This window comes from Poecilia latipinna, unplaced genomic scaffold (genome assembly GCF_001443285.1).
Source record: "Poecilia latipinna isolate Pla-1442-1.1 unplaced genomic scaffold, P_latipinna-1.0 Scaffold1475, whole genome shotgun sequence".
NCBI lineage: Eukaryota > Metazoa > Chordata > Actinopteri > Cyprinodontiformes > Poeciliidae > Poecilia > Poecilia latipinna.
In genome coordinates this window covers 48479-67158 of record NW_015114091.1, presented here as the reverse complement: position 1 = coordinate 67158, position 18680 = coordinate 48479, and the positions used below count along the sequence as shown (strand labels likewise).

General features: G+C 38.7%; 3 protein-coding genes across 5 annotated transcripts in view; 2 read left to right on the top strand and 1 right to left on the bottom strand.

The window, feature by feature from the left end:
* Positions 1-15842, bottom strand: part of ppm1ka (protein phosphatase, Mg2+/Mn2+ dependent 1Ka) — a 20675-nt gene extending 4833 nt beyond the window's left edge. The window contains exons 1-6 of the mRNA XM_015057615.1: positions 15731-15842; positions 14641-14758; positions 13643-13819; positions 13336-13508; positions 13152-13252; positions 12843-13008 (exon numbers count right to left, since the gene is read on the bottom strand). Coding sequence (XP_014913101.1) covers positions 12843-13008; positions 13152-13252; positions 13336-13508; positions 13643-13819; positions 14641-14739 — 716 coding nt within the window. The 5' untranslated portion in view covers positions 14740-14758; positions 15731-15842. The remainder of the gene's footprint in view (positions 1-12842; positions 13009-13151; positions 13253-13335; positions 13509-13642; positions 13820-14640; positions 14759-15730) is intronic.
* Positions 30-5708, top strand: LOC106962943 (sodium-coupled neutral amino acid transporter 2-like). 2 transcript variants are annotated; one of them, XM_015057617.1, is made up of 8 exons: positions 30-114; positions 253-405; positions 499-578; positions 690-790; positions 3524-3648; positions 3721-3865; positions 3954-4051; positions 4520-4796. In XM_015057617.1, the coding sequence occupies exons 1-8, from the start codon at positions 94-96 to the stop codon at positions 4619-4621; spliced, it is 825 nt and encodes a 274-aa protein (XP_014913103.1). In that variant the 5' UTR covers positions 30-93; the 3' UTR covers positions 4622-4796. The 2 variants fall into 2 exon arrangements, with proteins under 2 accessions (XP_014913103.1, XP_014913102.1); XM_015057616.1 differs by lacking the exon at positions 3954-4051 and having other exon boundaries at positions 3721-3862; positions 4705-5708.
* Positions 7285-11408, top strand: LOC106962944 (sodium-coupled neutral amino acid transporter 2-like). Of its 2 annotated transcripts, XM_015057618.1 has the most exons (9): positions 7285-7356; positions 7453-7535; positions 7773-7868; positions 7971-8049; positions 8121-8230; positions 9137-9210; positions 9307-9399; positions 10286-10361; positions 11094-11408. In XM_015057618.1, the coding sequence occupies exons 3-9, from the start codon at positions 7780-7782 to the stop codon at positions 11320-11322; spliced, it is 750 nt and encodes a 249-aa protein (XP_014913104.1). In that variant the 5' UTR covers positions 7285-7356; positions 7453-7535; positions 7773-7779; the 3' UTR covers positions 11323-11408. The 2 variants fall into 2 exon arrangements, with proteins under 2 accessions (XP_014913104.1, XP_014913105.1); XM_015057619.1 differs by lacking the exon at positions 7285-7356 and having other exon boundaries at positions 7368-7535; positions 7773-7859.
* Positions 15843-18680: the final 2838 nt, after the last annotated feature.

Sequence of the window (18680 nt, the reverse complement as noted above, 5' to 3'; positions counted from 1 at the left end):
AAAAGTAGAAGTGGCAGCTTTAAAGCAGAAATAACATTTTGTCTGTCTCCCTTAGGTTACCTTGGTTACACCAGTGGTCTCTCTCTGCTCTGCATGGTGTTTTTTCTGATTGTGGTGAGTACAACCCCACCTTGTTTCCTTATTCCTCCTTTAGTGACTAGATTTAATCGTTCCTTTAAAATCTTAAAAGTCTATATATTACAAACAATATAGTACCACCCAAAAATATATTTTTTCTATATATTCCTCCAGGTGATCATAAAGAAGTTCCAGATCCCATGCCCTCTACCTCTTCCTGACACGGGAAATGAAACCATGAATATGTTCAACATCACCCCCCACAGCGACAACGTCACTATAGATGATGACACTTGCAAGCCTAAATACTTTGTCTTTAACTCACAGGTAAATAAATCTCTCACAGATTAAACAGGTTTGAATATTTTCAATAACACTCATAGAATAACTTCTAATCTTTGTATTTTTCCATCTCTCCAGACTGTCTATGCTGTACCCATCATCACTTTTGCCTTCATGTGCCATCCTACTATCCTACCCATGTATGATGAGCTCAAAGAGTAAGTGCTGCTGCATGGATTTAACTCAAAGTCCTATAAAGTTTAAACTAAACCAATGTTATATTTCTTTAAAGTTTGGTCTGGTAAATAAAACTCTCCTTCCCTGAACAGCCGCTCACGCCGAAAGATGCAGAATGTGGCCAACGTTTCCTTCCTGGCCATGTTCATCATGTACCTGCTGGCCGCCCTCTTTGGATACCTCACCTTCAACAGTAAGTTGGGCAAGATTTTAAAGCTATAGTACACCTTGTTAATCCTAGACTTGAACCCCTTTTACCTTCAAAACTGCTTACATTTTTTATGCTGTAGTAGCAAAAAGGTGTCAGACAGCCGATGGTTGCTGTCATAGTGATTGGGGTTGATGAAGTGGAAATTTCCTTTCCACTTCATCCTCAACAAGCTCTATAGTTATTGAAATAAGTGTCAAGTTAACAAAGAACAATGGCTGCAGCTGGTATTAACACCCCAGACAAAAGGGAACCTAATCCTGTCAGCCTTTCAGTGCCCTCAAGTTACCATGTGTAAATGAAAACGGGTATGAATGCGTATGAATGTTTGTGTGTGTGTGTGTGTGTGTGTGTGTGTGTGTGTGTGTGTGTGTGTGTGGCGTAACAGTAGGCTAATTGGAAGATAGTATAACAAATGGAGTGAAATGTTCAGCAAGCAAAGCTCTGGATAGATTTAGATGGGACCAAGTAGCCAGAAGCTAGCTTATCTCTGGAAGTTTTACTTCTGTGTGTACTTCTAGACAAGTAAGACTCAAGCAGTGGTGGAGAAAGTACTCAAAAAATTTACTTAAGTAAAAGTAAAAAAGTACTGGCTTTTAAAAATACTTAAGTATTAAAAGTAAAAGTACTTGCTGAATGCATTACCTAATCGCTAATACAATATCATTAAGTGAACCGATCGTATTTAATTTTAATACATCAGAAATGTGCCATTTTAATGAACAATGCCAGAGATAAAGATTATTGTGTTTACTCTGTAACATAGTTTAGACTTAAATATGTGATTCTATGCATCATCACTTCAGGGATGGAAACATCTCATCTCCTGTCCTAACATAGCATGAACTTCACTTTTTTTTTTTGCCACTAATGGCTTTTATTTTTAAAGAAATCCAACTGAAAGGGTGGGAAGGGGACGACATGGAACCAAGGAGCCATGTAGCAGAGTTGTAGTCTAGACCACCGAACCCGAGACCTCTCGCTACATGACACAATAAAATTAAGTGCACCTATCAAAATTGATTCTCAAATTGATCTGATAGATCCACATTCCCATAAAAATACCCAGATATTAAATACTTAGAGCTGAAATAAATTGAACTGGTATTAATTCAAACTCTTCTTCATTCTGTTTTGCTTTCATCTCTGTGCCACAATCCACAGAGGTCTCCTGCTGTCCCTAAAAAAATAACACTCTGGGCGATTGCCCATATTGCCAATGTCAGAAACCACAACTGCCTGCACCATTAAACATAGCAATTAATGGTAAACAACGTTAAACTATGAACACTGTCCAAGGCGCAACACGCAAGAAGTAACCAAGCCGAAGGAGGTGACTGTTTTCATCCTCCCTCCTGCTGCAACGTCTTCCGCCATGACAGGAGACGAAGACAAAGAGCATGAGCATGCTTTGTATTCTTATGTTCATGACTTATTTATTCGCCAATTATGTATATATATTTTTTATTAAATAAAATAGCTACTGCAGTGTACGCAGAGCATCACAAGAACACAGAACGTCTCTCAGTGAGGCTTCAGTCCTATCAGCCTTAGTAAAGATCCATCCAGAAGAATCGGATCGTTCCTGAATGTCATATCAATGCAGACTTTGGTCACAACGTTGTCCCATATATGCGATACCTCAGTCAACACCTCCACACAATAATTCAGCGCATGAGTGACAACTTTTTTTCATTGCAGATGCAACATATGTGTCTCTGTACAGCTAGCTTTGCTAGCATCATGTCCACGGATCTTACCTTTCTTTAAGCTTTCCTTCCAAGTGACGCTAAAAGTTGGACGAAGTCTCCACCGTCTGTGAAAGCGAAGCGCTGCTGATTTTACATGTCGCCATATCTTATGATTTATGCAGCGCTATTATATTACTGACGACTAGACAGACATCTTCTCCCGCTCAGAGGAAACCACTGCGCATGTCTGGAACTCCGCGTGGGAGTAAAGGTGGAGGCGATGGGTGACAACAGACACTAAGTCACGTTTTTGCTTGGATTTTAGTAGAAATGTAGTGAAGTAGAAAGTACAGATACTTACTGTAAAATGTAGTGGAGTAAAAGTAGAAAGTACCCATTATTAAATCTACTTAAGTACAGATGCACGAAAATTGTACTTAAGTACAGTAACGAAGTACTTGTACTTGTACTTTGTTACTTCCCACCACTGGACTGAAGTAAACACCAACACAGACAAAGTCAGAATAAGCTCATGTTGCCAGAGGCCATGTGGTGTTTGTGAGTTCTCACCATTACTAATGGTGTAACACAGTGACGCAAAGCAAAAGAAACAGCTTTTCTTCGATTATCTACTATCCAACTCAAACAGTTTAAGCACAACAAATGAAGCAATGGATGATTTCTTCATTGTCCCATCCTAGTCAATTATCTGGAGGCTTTCTGAGTGGGTCCGCTCTCAGTTAATGGTTGGTCTGGACAGGTTGCTCACGGTTGTGATTTCCATCTTCCTTCAAGCGGTGGAGATAGCAACAGTGATGCACTTAGTGAGTCTTGCCCCTTCCTGGAGAATCAACATTTAAACCTACCCCTTGCATGAGCTAAAACATCAAGATGCATACGACTGATCTTAGTTTGTCAGCCATATCAGGGTCATCTTAGTCCAAAGTGTTAGCATGCTTATGTTTGATAATTACATATGATTGGTGTTGAATGTAACTAGAGTGATCTCTGTCATATTTCTGTTCAGTCCATGTGGGACCTGAGCTGCTCCACACCTACTCAAGGTACTACAGGGATGATATTTTCCTGCTGGTTGTTCGCCTGGCTGTGCTGGCCGCTGTCACACTCACAGTTCCTGTGGTCCTCTTCCCTGTAAGTATCGAAGGTCCACCATTAGTTATTTGGTCTACAAAGTCCAATGACCTAATCTTTGGTTCTGAACAGATTCATACCTCAGTCGGCCACCTGCTGTTCCCAGGAAAAGACTTCAGCTGGATCCGTCACGCTATCACCACCCTGACCCTGTTAGCAGGAACCAGCATTCTGGTCATCTTTGTCCCCAGCATCAGATATATTTTTGGCTTATGTGGTTTGTAACTCCACATGTTCTCAACATCTGTCTAACAATTCATTATTGACTTTTTGGGATCAATTTTGCCATTTTTCCTCTTTCCCAGGTGCCTCTTCTGCTGTAATGTTGATCTTCATTCTGCCCTCAGCGCTCTATATCAAACTAGTCAAGAAGGAATCAATGAAGTCCGTTCAGAAGATTGGGGTAAGATATTATTACAGGGGCAGCATTAGGTAAATTCAACCTTTTTGAACTTTACATCATTTAATGTTATTCCCTCGTCAAAAACAAACCTGGAGTGTTGCTTTGATTCTTTCATACATATGTGAGAAATCCTTTAATCTCCCGTGGCAACCATTCAGCTCTCCAAAACACCTGAGTGGACCTAACCCCGTATTCAAGGCTCAGCTCCTCCTCTGAGCTGCAGTTTCCAAGCTTCTGCTCTACAGAGCTCCTTCAGACTAGCTATCAGCAATTAGCAAACACCTGGTGGACTGTGCCTCTACTGCACTCATTAATGAACCACTTCTCAGAGCAACGCTGGTAAAAACGTTGTTAAAGGGTTAATAAAGGAGCCATGTAGTGATGGTTTCAGAAAGAGCAGGAGTTCTTTCAGGTTATTCATAAACTTAAAATATACAGTACTAACTACGAAACCATTTCCTGTTTCAGGCCACCATGTTCCTGATATTCGGCATGGCCGTCATGTTTGTCAGCTTGAGTGGAGTCATCTATGACTGGATGTGGAGCAGAGTGTCGGACCAAGACGTTTAAATCTCCAGCTCCAGGAGAGTTACTGAAGCACAGGTGGTTTTTACTGCGCCAAAATTATGGTTGCATCATTATTTCCATAGAAGCAATTTCACTTAAACAGGACCTATTCAAAATGTCTACGATGACTTTTCTCAGTGTCATTACCAGGAGTTCCAGAGTGTCTGACTTGAGTTTCGCGCTGCTGTTTGTGTGTGGCAGCTTTACTACTGCTGAGAACCTGTGTGCCTACAATTTTTACTTACTATATGCTATTTTTATATATTTAAGCAGTATATATTTCTTAAATATAATGGATTACTAAATGTGTTTTTCATGTGAACTACTTTGTTTGAAAGACTGAAGAGAATTATTTTGGAGCGTCAAATGAATCTTTGTTTTGTAAAGAGTTTTCTCCAAGTGTAGCTATAACTGTTACTTTTTTCAGAGGTTGAGCAAATCATGTTTATGTTTTTTCAATTTATTTAACTGAAAAAACTCTTTATTATGTTACAAACATTTAGAGACTATCTCCAGAACTGAAATGGTTATTAAGTTTGCTGCCTGGCACGTTTTGCTCATATTTCTGTCCTTAGTTGTATATTAGGTACTGTAACTGATAAACTGTAGATTCTGTAGTGGGAAAATTTTGTGCTGCACCATGTAGAAGGTTTTCTCTTGATCCAAAGTTGCTGCATCAGTTCGGCTGAATGTAATTCCATTTATTATCAGAACAATAAATGGAAACAGTTTTCAACAGATTTCATTTCAATGCACTTCAGAAAGCAAACTAAATTGATATGCAACATATAGAAATACACTTTGTAATTCAGTTAACTCCAGGGAATCAAATAACATTTCTTTTAGATCCAGTTTCATACTGCACAGTTCAAGTTATAGTACAAAGCACCCAAGTTCAGTTGATGCAAATTCATCAAAGTTATCTAAACCAACTCAAACCTTAGTTGTGACGTCGCAGCAATCCCTCATGCTGAGCAAGCATGTGGCGACAGTGGACAGCAACCACTTTCTATTGATTAGAAGAATCCTTTAGTGAGGTTAAAATAACAAGTTTCAGAAAACTAAAAAAAATCAGTACACTGAGACAGAAGAAGACAAACAAAGACACATTGACAGCAGCCATAGGAAAAAGACTAAAACACTAAATTACTGAGCCTAGTTCTTTATATGAGAGACAAAGATAAAGGGCACAAAGTATTAATGTCAACAAAATCAACCTTCAGTCTAATTATACAGAAATAGACAGGAGGGATTTCTGCAGAATTATCAATGATCACCAAACCGGAAATAAATTAACCCGGAAATGCGCCATCTTGGTAGGCAAGGGGTAAACAGCATTACACAAGAGCAGCATTATGAGGATCATTACTGAAGTTTAAATGTATTTCTTTTTTAAGTTTTTTTTTCTGCTCTTTGAAAGAACCAGTTCAGTTTCATTTGTGTTTGCCAGCAGCCATACAATGATGACGATGTGATCAGCTGTGAACCGTCTGTATGTGAGGTTGCATAAAGGTCCCAGCAGACTTCCATTGGACACACTGTAGCTGTAAGCATCAGAAACGGGAAACAAAAAGTATTGATAACCAGATGAAGAACCTGCTGCCGACTGCCTCCTTCTCTGCCACCTGCTATGAGATGATTAGTAAACAACTGCAATATGAATTTATGGAAGTACTGTTTATAAACTTTGTGTGAATTTAAATGTGGTCACATAGGCAGTGACTGCATCTGCGGAAATAAAGCAGCGACTCTGAATGTATTTTTTTTTTCCTGTGAAGGTACAAGAAATGTGAATATGTACATTTGCAGTTACAGTATATACTTTGTGAAATTGTATTTTTTTTTCTTTTTGTACTAAATAAAGTTTATTTAAGAAATTTAAAACTGTTTTTACTGAACTACATCAACTTACAATATTTAAGCTCCAATTGGAATCAACGTAGTATATTTGAATTGAGTTGAATTACAAAAATACTATTGCAATAATATGAACAATATGAATAATATGAAGGAAGATGATTAGAGACGTCTGGGATCAGATTCAAAACCTTTATTTTTTTTGTTCACACTGAGGCTTAAATGCGAATCTTGCAACATAGAATGTTTGATTTGTCAAAAAAGCAACACTCACCACAGTGTGAGGCTTAGACAAAATTGCAAATAAGAATCCGTGAGGTAAAATGATAAAATAAAAATTTAATAAAGAAATTTAAAAACAACCCAGGGAGCCAGGAAACAGACTGGCTAACATAAATCAAAAGAAAGAAACTAGCGAGGACTGAGTGAAAGAGAGCAGGTTAAAAAATGGAAGCTTGGCTACAAGTCAATGGACTGAACTAATTAGAAACAGGTGCAGCTGTGAGGGGAGAGCAGAAGGCAGACTGAGGGAGAGAAACGAGAATAATCAGACCTAACTTTCAATAATAAACAGCAACTAAGAGTCTGATGAAAGTAAAGACAGAAGCTAAAACTAACCACAAAAAAAACAGCAAGGAATCAGATACACAAACACTGAAAAAAACTAAAACAAAACCAGGGTATGACGACTGCATTGTTTTTGATCCATATTTTAAATCAGTTTAGTCGGTGGTCTCATTAATTGCTGCTTTTTGGTTGTTTGACTGTTTCCAGTAGTGACGACACATAAAGCCCCGCCCCCTGACCCTCATGACCCCACCCCTGGATGTCAGCAGATGTCAAACTTTGCCAGTAGCCAGTGAATAACAGAGATATGAGAGGTGTTGGTTATTTATTGAACAGTTAAATTCTAATCCTTTTCCAGTCAGATCACATGACTTTAAATTCTCTGTTTCTTTCACTTCCTATTTTTCAAGAAGTCATTTTTGTGGGAAAACTGTGAGCAGCAGGATTCTTGTTTTTCCATCAGCAGGAAACATTTTAAGGACTCCAAACAAAGGTAAGAAAACTAGTTTAGCTTGACAGCAGGGTTTTTTTTTACTGCTCTTGGAAAAAAGCATAATTTGTTACTTGACCACGTGCAAACTGTTTAGACGTTTAGACCCTATTGGTACCAGGCAGATTAGATACATTTGGAGTCTCGAGGCTCTTTACAAAAAACATACATATCCAATTCATGATTATTACAATGAATTACAATGAATGTAATAATAAGAACCTCAATTTGACATTTCAGCTCTGAGATGACAGACGCTCCTCGAGAAGATGACAGCAGCAGGTCCAACAGCAATGACTTTCCGTCCCCTGACCGTCCTCTAAATAGGTCAGACTGGTATTAAAATGTCCTCAATAAACACACACACACACACACAGAAAACAACTTTTTAAGTATTCTCAACTCATTTAACACACAATTTCCTGTTTTCTATTAAAGGCAAAACCCTGATTTAGACGGAGACGGTCAAACCTTCCTCCCTAAACATAACGCAGGCAAAAAGCATGAAACTAGATATGTAAGCTGAAGAAGTTTATTCTTTTTATTTTTTAACACTTTTTTGATAACACTCTGTCTTCTTCTCCTTAGCACAATGCCTCCTTCAGCATGTCCGTCTTCAACCTGGGCAACGCCATCATGGGCAGCGGCATCCTGGGTCTGTCCTTCGCCATGGCCAACACCGGCATCGCCCTGTTTGTGTAAGCACTCGTCTTTTCTAGCATCTAAAACCTGAAGCCTCTTTTTTAGTTTAGCTGAGTTCAGGAAAGTGTTGCTTTAAAAGTGTTGATCCCGTTGCTCCCCAGTCTCTGGAAGACTTGTTGTAACTCTGTTCTGCTCAAACAGGCTTAAATAACAAGAAGTGCCTTGGATTCTTGTAACTCTGTTAATCTTGAAAGAAGAGACATAAGAGGAAATGATAACAGGAACCAGGTGAAGCAGCAACAACACTTCTGTTACTGCTGCAGCTGTGCACAGACAGCTGTCTGTGCACAGCTGTCTGTGCCAGTGTGGCACAGACAGCTGGCAGGTGTGCAGTGAACAATGACTCTTGTCTGGTTTAATTATACCACCTTTTTTATTTATTTATGTTTTCTAAGGATACAAGGCAAATTAGCAGCTAAATGTAGGAATGAAGTCAAGACAAATTGTGAAAATGAGTAAAATCATGAACTTCAGCAGCCCACATTCACTCTCATTTCTCTCTCTTTGATCTCGATGAGAAATAAAAACCAGTACGCCCGACTTTGTGGAGGCTACTGTTCGCACACCAGTGGTGCTGAACACCAGTGAACTGCAGGGGCTCCTCTTCACTCGTCCTTGTTATTCTAGTCTTTTTAGTAGGAATGATGATCAAGTGCAAAACTAAACTGAGGAGCTTACAGCAAAAAACGGGTCAGGTGACAAAACAGAGGGCGAGCGTACAGGGAAACAGACGACCATGGAACGAATATATATATTTAAGCATAAGCTATCAGCAAAAAATTCTTACTGCAACAATTTAGCTATCACATAACTTGTAGCATTTAGCACCAAAGATCCACTTTTTATTTATTGCCATTAAGCACAAGTCATCTTCAGCTGAAAACCTTCTCTTGTGTTTACAGGTTTCTCTTGGTTTCCTTTGCCATTTTCTCCATTTATTCTGTCCACTTGTTGCTGAAGACAGCCGATGAAGCAGGTGAGCAGCAGCTCTGACTTTCCAGCAACTTTTCATGTTTGTTCACATTTAAATGTCAAGATTTAAAACTCTTTGGGTTTTTTCCTCTTTTTCCAGGTGCTCTTGTTTACGAGTCACTGGGTTACAAGGCCTTTGGGATCCCAGGCAAACTGGCTGCTTCCTGCTCCATCACCATGCAGAACATTGGAGGTGAGGGACTGACCATGTTTTCCAGCAACATGATTGTGTTTTATAGCTTTATAGCCGAATCACGTAACTGTTACCTTCAGTTGCTATAAAAAATGCTACATATCAAACATAACTTAAAAGACATCCGACGTCATAATTTAATGAAATTGGGCCTCTGTCTCTTTTAAGAAATTCTTTCTCTTTTTGATACTCCGGAAGTCGTCAGAACATGGCTCCTCCATTCACCTTTTAACAATGTTTTTACCAGTGTTTTACTTGGAAGAAGCTCCTACAATGAGCTCATCAGATGTGCAGCTCCACAAGGTGTTTGCTAATTGTTGCTAGCTAGTCTGAAGGAACTGATTGGGGAAGGGTTGCTCTGTGATGCGGAACCTGGGAAGCGTGAAGACTGCAGCTCAGAGGAGGTGTTTCATCTTCAAAGGCGGGGCTAGGTCCACCCAGGCGTTTTGCACAGCTTAACAGTTGCCATGGAGATGAAAGGATTTTTCAAACGCACATGAAATAATCAAAGCAACAGTCCAGTTTTCTCCTCTCTTTTTGATGAGAGAATAACTTTTTAACATTAACTTTTTAACTAGAAATGTTGTTTATACATAATACTGCCCTTTAAGTAGTAAAATATGTTTTTATGAGGGCTGTGTACTGTAACTATGATCCTTACATTCATCCACCATGCTTTATTTAACTCAAACATTGTCCAAACTGGGAGGACAGGCTCCAACAGGTGTTTCAGGATGCAGCCTTTAGTAAAATAATTTATTATTCTTTTCAGTGCCCTGTGATTTTTTTAGCTCCTGAAATATTAGACAACTCTTTTTATGTGTAAATTTATTTTAAGCACTTTGATAACTACTGTTTTCTCTTCTTTCTTTTTTGTTTTTTTCAGCCATGTCAAGCTACCTCTACATTATCAAAAAGGAATTCCCCATTGTAATTCAGTCCTTTACTGGAGCAAATGATGGGTGAGTAGCGAGATATTTGGTCATTTTAACGACTGAAAACATTGACAAAACAAAGAAATAGCAGAATTGGTTCTTAGTAATTACATGGTTGCTGTAAATTTCATCATTTTATACTTAATACCTTTGCAGTTTTAGTTAAGCTGAAATTTTCAGGTACAAAATAAATGTTAATTATAAAGTGACATTTTATAATTGTGCTGCTCACGCCGGCAGCATGTTGGAGTTGCTCCGTTACTTATATTCAGATTTTTTTTCTCTCTCTCTCTTTGAAACCTTTAATTTTTTCTTTTTGGCAGACTAGTTTTGGATAGTGTGCAGATGGAACTTTTTTATTTTTTATTTTGATCATTTGTTATGCTGTGTAACCAAAGCAGCATGTCCACAGGGTGTCAGTCTTATCTAAAGGCTGTGCAAGAAGAGTGCTTAGGAAGAGTGGGAGAGATGACAATTTGAAATACAGGACCAATTTTAAAAAAAATTACAAAAATGTAGTCTTGATTAAAAGCACCTTTAACACCTGTTTGAAATTTATTTTTAAAAGATACTTTAATCTGACATATGAGCCTGATCGAAACAGACCTAAACTAAAAACTAAACTAAAAACTAAACTTAAAATAAAGATTCTAACATATTCTTGTTTTCAGTGTCCAGATAAAATTAACTATTTTTTCCTCATCAGATTCTGTCACATATGTTATTCTATCAATTTAAAAATGTATTTGTGTGTTTCAGTGAATGGTACGTCAATGGAGATTACCTTGTGATTCTGGTCTCTGTTATTGTTATCCTGCCTCTCTCATTACTCAGGAATTTAGGTAAAGAGTGTGTGCGTGTGTGTGTGTGGGTTTGTGGGAACCCGCTGCTCATTGTGGGGACTGAAGCCTGGTCCCCACAAGGGGAAACGCTGTTTTGGGGTCAGGGGTTAGATTTAGGTCTAAGGTGTGAACTTAGTTTTGGTTAAGGTTAGAATAAGGGTAAGGTTTCGGCTGTAGAAATGAATGGAAGTCAATGGAAAGTCCCCACAAAGATAGCCACGCAAACGTGTGTGCATGAACCCAGTTTTTATATCCTTGTGGTGTCCTATTTGCATCTACATTCGTTGTGGGAACATTTTCTTGTTCCCCATGAGGAGAAATGCTGTTTTTAGGTTAGGAGTTAGGTATGTGATGGATAGGAGTAGGGTAAGGGTTAGGTTGTAGAAAATGAATGGAAGTCAATGTTAAGTCCCTGCAAGATACAAAAACACTACTCTGTGTGTGTGTGTGTGTGTGTGTGTGTGTGNAAGTTGAAGTAAGTCCTTCACCTTCTGTGAAAGTGAAGCGGTGCTTATTTTACATGTCACCATATATCTATGATTTATGCAGCGCTATTATATTACTGACGATTAGACAGACATCTTCTCCCGCTCAGAGGAAACCACTGCGCATGTCTGGAGCTCCGCGTGCGTAAAGGTGGAGGCGATGGGTGACAACAGACACTAAGTCACGTTATTGCTTGGATTTTACGGCGCCACCTTAAGTCCTTGAACTTCACATTTTAACGGACAAAAAGAGAGCAGTGCGACTTGGATGTAACGAGTAACGCGACACTTTTGTAGAAATGTAGTGAAGTAGAAAGTACAGATACTTACTGTAAAATGTAGTGGAGTAAAAGTAGAAAGTATCCATTATTAAATCTACTTAAGTAAAGTACAGATAGACGAAAATTGTACTTAAGTACAGTAACGAAGTACTTGTACTAAGTTACTTCCCACCGCTGGTGCCTCGTTAAACTATGCCTTGTTAGTGAGAGTCCAACTAGTGAAAACAATCTCCTGGATATGCTACAAAATGGCACATCAAACCGCACCAATCTTTGCCATACCGCTCAGTGGAAACGAGTCAGTTGGTACCCAGTATATTTTCTGCTATTGACGGGAATGTTACTGTAAAATATTCTGAAGATGATGTCAGTTACCATCAATCATTTTCCCCAGTCCTAGGTTTCTCTTCTTTCATTGCAAAGCTCGCAACTCTCTTTGCAACCTTGAGCATCATGTGTGTCAGGTGTGAGCATCTAGTAAGGGTCTGATAGTTGGAATAAACCCTAATATGCAGGCACCCCATAAATACCCCATTGGTACTTCATTTATGCCCTGTTGGTATCCCAGCAAGCATCCCACTCCTTTGATAACTTATAAGAGTCCTGGAAGTACCCCATTGATATCCAATAAGTAGCAACTAAAACCAACTATATTGGTACTTTTTAAGTACTCTGTAGGTATTTCAAAGGAACTCAGTAAAAATTATATAGATACCCTATTGATACTTCATACGTGGCCTGGAGGTATGCCATTAATACTTTGAGTACTCTATAAATACCTTGTTGATATGATGTAAGTACCCCACAGGCACATAGTAAGTCCTCAAATAAGTACTAAAAAGACTGCATAGAACGTTCTTAAAGGTAGGTACCACAGTAGTACTAAAAGGACTCAGGTACCGTTTCCTCTCGTCTTTGCGGTCTGGTGTATGGTCTTTGGTGAGCTTGTTGGCATGTCCCTTCCTGCACAGCATCGCCCGACTGTCACCAACGCTGGCAACCACCAGCTCAATGCCGTCATGTAGCAGAGCAACTGTTGCTGTTGTTCCTGACCTCAGAACTGAGTCTGGGATGGAAGAGAGGCAAAGATTGAAGCATTACTGCCTAGCAATTCAAAGTTCAGTGCAGAATTAGATTATAATGCCTAATATAAAGGTTCATTTTAAAAAATAGGGCTCGTTTAGTAAGTAATTTAGCACAGAGCTTTACCGTTGTTGAAGTAGCTCAGGTGTGTGCGTAAAGCATTATCAGCTTCTAAGAAAGCTTTCTTTAAAACTTTCTCAAGATCATCTTCCTCTTCCAAAGCGTCTCTAAAATGAGAAACCCGAGAGTTTATGAAACGTGTTGGTTAAGATGTCTGCCTTTAAAGAGTACTGAAGAAAATTCATTCAACCTGATGAATTTCTCCATGAAGGTGCAGCAGTAGTCGGCAGCATGCGGGCCGCCATGACCGTCAAACACGGCGAAGTACAGCAGGTTGTCATGGACACGGGCAATACGGAGTCGGTCCTCATTCTGCTTCCGGAGACCCAAAACAGACGCACTGCCCACCCGAGACAGGCTGATCTGAGAGGAATACACCAACAAAGCTATCCTCACTTTCACGTTGTTTTGTACATCCATCCTTTTAAATGTTGTTTTATTAACTCTAATTAGAAATTACTTCAACCATTTCTTCATTAATCCAATGGCCAGCTTACCTGTGGAATGGGTTTTCCATAGCGGATACTGGAAGGCAGTAATATTGGTTCTTCTATCCGGTTATCCCAAATACCAAACGAGTCCCAGGTCACTGGCTGGCCACTGCTATCACTGTCGAACCTGATCGACCCACTGGCCCGTCGCACACCCACCAGCCCCAACAACGGTCCACCAACCTGGTCCAAAAGTAACCAGTACGAGTTTCTTAAGCATTCAGCAAATATTTAGAAAATAAACTTTAAATACCATACAGTAAGTTTGAATTAATAGTAGCAACATGTAAGTACTGGCATTAGGAGGGTAAGACGTCAAATCTGATAGTACCATGCAGGTACCCTATGGTATCCCAAAAGGACACTTTAGGTTTTCGTCTTTTTATTCCACGGATATCTCAGATGTACCCCAGATACCCATAATGTTACTCTGCAGCAGTGTATTCAGCAGGTGCTCTAATAGTAGCATGTAAGAACTGGGCAACAAGCAAGGGAATACGATCCCTGTAGTGACCCAGAAGGCTTCATGTATCCTGTCGATGGCCAATAAATAATCAAGAATCCTTAGTACCACTTATGAAGCCATCCAAGTGTGCAAATGTAAATGTCACATATAGGTGCCACATAAGTACCAGAAGGTACGCAGTAGTACCTGTATGTACCATGTAAGTACCCTGTGAATACCAACCACTAGCTAGCTATTCAGCAAATCTTTGTACAGTGAAGGTACCTTAACTCTTCAAGGATCAAATGCAGTACTTTCTGACATGTAGTGATGAAGTTAGAGTCTGCATCCTATCTTTTTGCTCTCTAAGGAAAGCTATTACAACTGCAAAGGCTAGAAAGTTTCCTCTAACGTGAGTGTTCATATTATCCTTTATGGGCTACAGTAGAGGCAAGGAAGAATAAGATCCACATTCTTTGTTGAAATAAGTCAATGTTTACTGTCATGCCATTTTAGTAATGTTAATTGCTAGCCAATAGACCTGTGTAGACGGATTCACCTGTCCAGACTGTGTGGAGGCTTCCAGACCAAAGAGGGTTTGTCTGCACAAGGAGAAGCGGGCGCAGCGCAGCAGGTTAAGCAGCACAGGAGACGACATGACTGACTGTCCTTAACAGCTGCAGAGATATTAGATGTAGAAATTAAACCTGGGCAACACGCAGAGTTCTGAAAAACATATACGCTATGTCACTGTCATTACCGTTTATTAGTCTCCAACCTTTGCATATTTAGGGAAAGATGAAAGAGGGCTTAAGCTGTTGGCCTCAGATTGGTAATATAAATCTTCCAAATTATTGACATTAACATGAATTACATTCCTGATACTCCAGTGACCATTAATCCTACTGTGTATGTCTGTGGTCCACAAATAGCTGTGAGGCTCCTTCCTTTCTCTATCTGTCACCCACAACAGGCTCGGTTCTATAAATACTCAGCTTGACCTGTAATTCCCCCAAGGAAAAATTCAAAATATCCAAATTAAACAATTTCAATTGACTTTAGAGTTTAAAATCTGTATATGAAACTAATTTCATATATGAAAATGTCAAATTTCTCCCATTTTCTGGTGATGTGATCTATATTTTACCTGGCCAGGTCAAAACTCTGATAGAAGATCAGCTGCTGCTGATATATTTAGACTAAAACTCTCTGCAACAAACACCAGTGAAGTCTGTTCTTGGTGAGTTTGACCTTCAGAACAGTGTACACAACAAAAACACATGTGACCTGCTGATGAAAAAACCTTACACAGCGTATACATGTTTGAGACTGCATATGTCAGAGTTAAGAGTTCATGGACACAAAAATACAAATTTAAGCATGTTCTAAAAATAGCGTAGGATGAGAAATTAAATGTTTTCAAGACTATAATTCCATATGTTTCTTCTAAAACACTGTTTTTCTTTTTAAAATTTAAACTTATTTTTTTGTAATAGATATAAGATAAGATTGTTATATTTACAGTAAAAATAAACCTCAAGAAACTAAAAATGTGTTTAAAAAGTAAAATGTAGGATATAAATTCCAAACTTTTTGAAAACATAAAAATCAAAATGGCGGTAAACAAAGCAAAACAAAAAGTAATTTACCTTTTTCACGTCATTAACTGGTAATTTTCCCGCCCGTTTCAGTTTCCTTGGCAACAGGTGTCCAGCAGCAGCCCGGAGTGGCGCTCGCGCTGTGACTTTTCAGCTGGCGCTCAGCTTGACGGGGGTGTGTTTTAAACTGATACACAGGCGTCCAATCAGAGCACAGCATGTTCTGACGTCAGCACCAAAAAAAGACGTGAAGCTGTTTTGGTTTCTTGAGCTTAATCAGGTCCAAGTTGCAGCTCTGACCAAGAAAAAAAAGACTGTGTGTGCAAAACTTTCAATAAAGATTAAGGTAATTAATTTTTTGGGAGAAAAATATAATTTTGTGAACTATAAAATTATAAATATATAATTTTTTCTCAAAAAGTACAATAAAAATTCTAATTTTTAACACTACCAGATAGAAGTTTATTTTCTCTCAATATTCACACATCTTGTATATTAATTTTGGGCTTTTGTTGATGTAACTTAATCCTTTTCTCCTTAAATAAATGATCATTTAATAAATCAATTTTAAAAGCAAGTTTTGGGTGCAGCAAGAAACTACAAGACTCAAGTCCCACATTGGGGTCTTTCTGCATGGAGTTTGTATGTTTTTCTTGTATATGTGTGGATTCAACTTCCTTCCAAAATAAAAATTTGTGTTATGTTGACTTTTCTTTCTAAAATACCATTAATAGTGAGTTAATAGATGGAAGGGTTTCCTGTAACTGACTTCTGTGAAGTAACATGTTTTCACCCAATGGCTGCTGGAGGTAGGCAACACCACAATAAGAGGTTATAACTAACGGATACATGGTTTAAACATCACACATAAAGGCTAAAAAAAATTACAAACATTGTACACCAGGCAGGAAAGACGAAATACAAAACCATGAACGAGTTTGTAAAGAAGCTTTAATTAAACATTAGGGTCCTTACAGTCGCTGTGTTCTTATGTACATATGAATAAAATATGGTGGAGTTTCCGTTGTTAACACGAGCGTGGGTTTAATGTTTCTGAATAATTCAGATAAATGATGCAGCTCCATCAGCGGTGGGGAGATTCAGGAGGAACAGAAGAGAGAGAGAAGGAGGGAAGAATGACAAGTTTATCACTCAGGTCTAAAATATGAACGAATAAAACACGAAAAGGAACAAAAAGAAACAGTGAAAATTTACAGGAAAAAGTAAAAATGGAAGAGAAAACAGAAAGCTGTGTGGATAATGGAGTAAAATTTAAAGAGATTGAAAGAAAAACTTCAGGAGAAAATAGAAAAACAAGCAAATAAAAGCAAAACTTAAAGAAAACAAAAAATAATAGGAGATAAAGAGAAAGACAAGAGGAAAGAAGAAGAAAACAGAAGTGGAAGGAGAAATTAGTGAGGAAACTAAAGGAAAAGAGGAAAAGAAGTGACTTTATAACTCCTTAGCAAATCCTGCTGCAGCTGGGAGCTCTCTGCTCTGCCTGAGTGCTTTGTGCCGAGTTTCATAAAAAAGAAACTGGATGAAATATTTACCAGGAATGGAGCTGCTGTCCTCTCAGCTCCACGTCAACAACCACTGCAGCTGCCACCGGAAAACCGAGGTACTGACCCGTTCTGCTGTCAGACAACCCCAACACGGCTAAACACGCGCTAACACCGGCCTAACTAAAACCTACAAATAAAGACCCAGACAGCGGGACAGAAGCAGGGATTTCAGTTTTATATGTGACATTTAACTCTCCAGACATTCTTCTATCAGGGGGGTTTTCTGCACATTTTGAATTATGTAATTTGAAACAGTTGATGGAAAAGGCAAAATTCAAAATACATTTGAAGTGTTTTTGATTTGACTTCTCCAGAAAATAATTGATGCAATAAAAGGAGGAACGGAAACACATTTCTTGAATAAGTTCTGACAAACTTTCACAGTTTGACCATTTTTGCTAAATCAGTTTTGCAATTCAAATTTAAGACTTTTTAAGACTGTTCTAAGATCATTATGAATGAAATTTAAGACCTGTTTCTCCACACAAATGTACCAATTTCGTCAAACTAACTGGCAATAAATTTGCATTTACACATTAGAAGCAAAAAAGCTATCAAGGGTGTATTAGCAGCTAATTAGCAGTAGCTTCAACCATCTCGACTTGAGTCACAGAAAGCATTTCAGTTCTGAATACGACTCAAACTTTTGTCTGAGAGAAAAATCCTGTCATAAAAAATACATAGAATATATGGACTTAAATAGTCCTGTCAAAACAAATTTAAGACCTGGGAATTAACATATTAAAGGCTAACTTACTTTTTAAGTTAATTAATTTACAACTTTCTAAGGATGCATGGACACCCCATGAAAAAAATTAATTCTGAAATAACTTTATCCTCAAAGTCACGAGGAAAAACATTTGTCTTCAATCAAATTTCCCAAGAAAGTAATATTTTGTAATATTAAGCTAAAGGTTTTGACCCGACCGCCTTATTGATGCCCAGACTGTGGAAGGTCATTTTTCCTGGCAGTTGCTATGTTTCCTAATTACTTTACAAACATTTTAAATATGAGGGATGTTTTACAGTTTGCTGGATCTCAATCCACCTTGGATTAGTGAAAGTCAGATGTCTGACGTCTCTGAGTGTCCTGAACGTCTCTGAATGTCCTGAACTTCCTGAACGTCTCTGAATGTCTTGAACTTCCTGAACGTCTCTGAATGTCCTGAACGTCTCTGAACATCCTGAACGTCTTTGAACGTCCTGGACGTCTCTGAATGTCCTGAACGTCACTGAATTTTCTGAACGTCTCTGAAAGTCCTGAATGTTCTGAACGTCCTGAATGTTCTGAACGTCCTGAACATCCTGAACGTCTCTGAACGTCCTGAATGTTCTCAACGTCTCTGAATGTCCTGAACGTCCTGAACGTCTCTGAACGTCCTGAACGTCTCTGAACGTCCTGAATGTTCTGAACGTCCTCAACGTCTCTGAAAGCC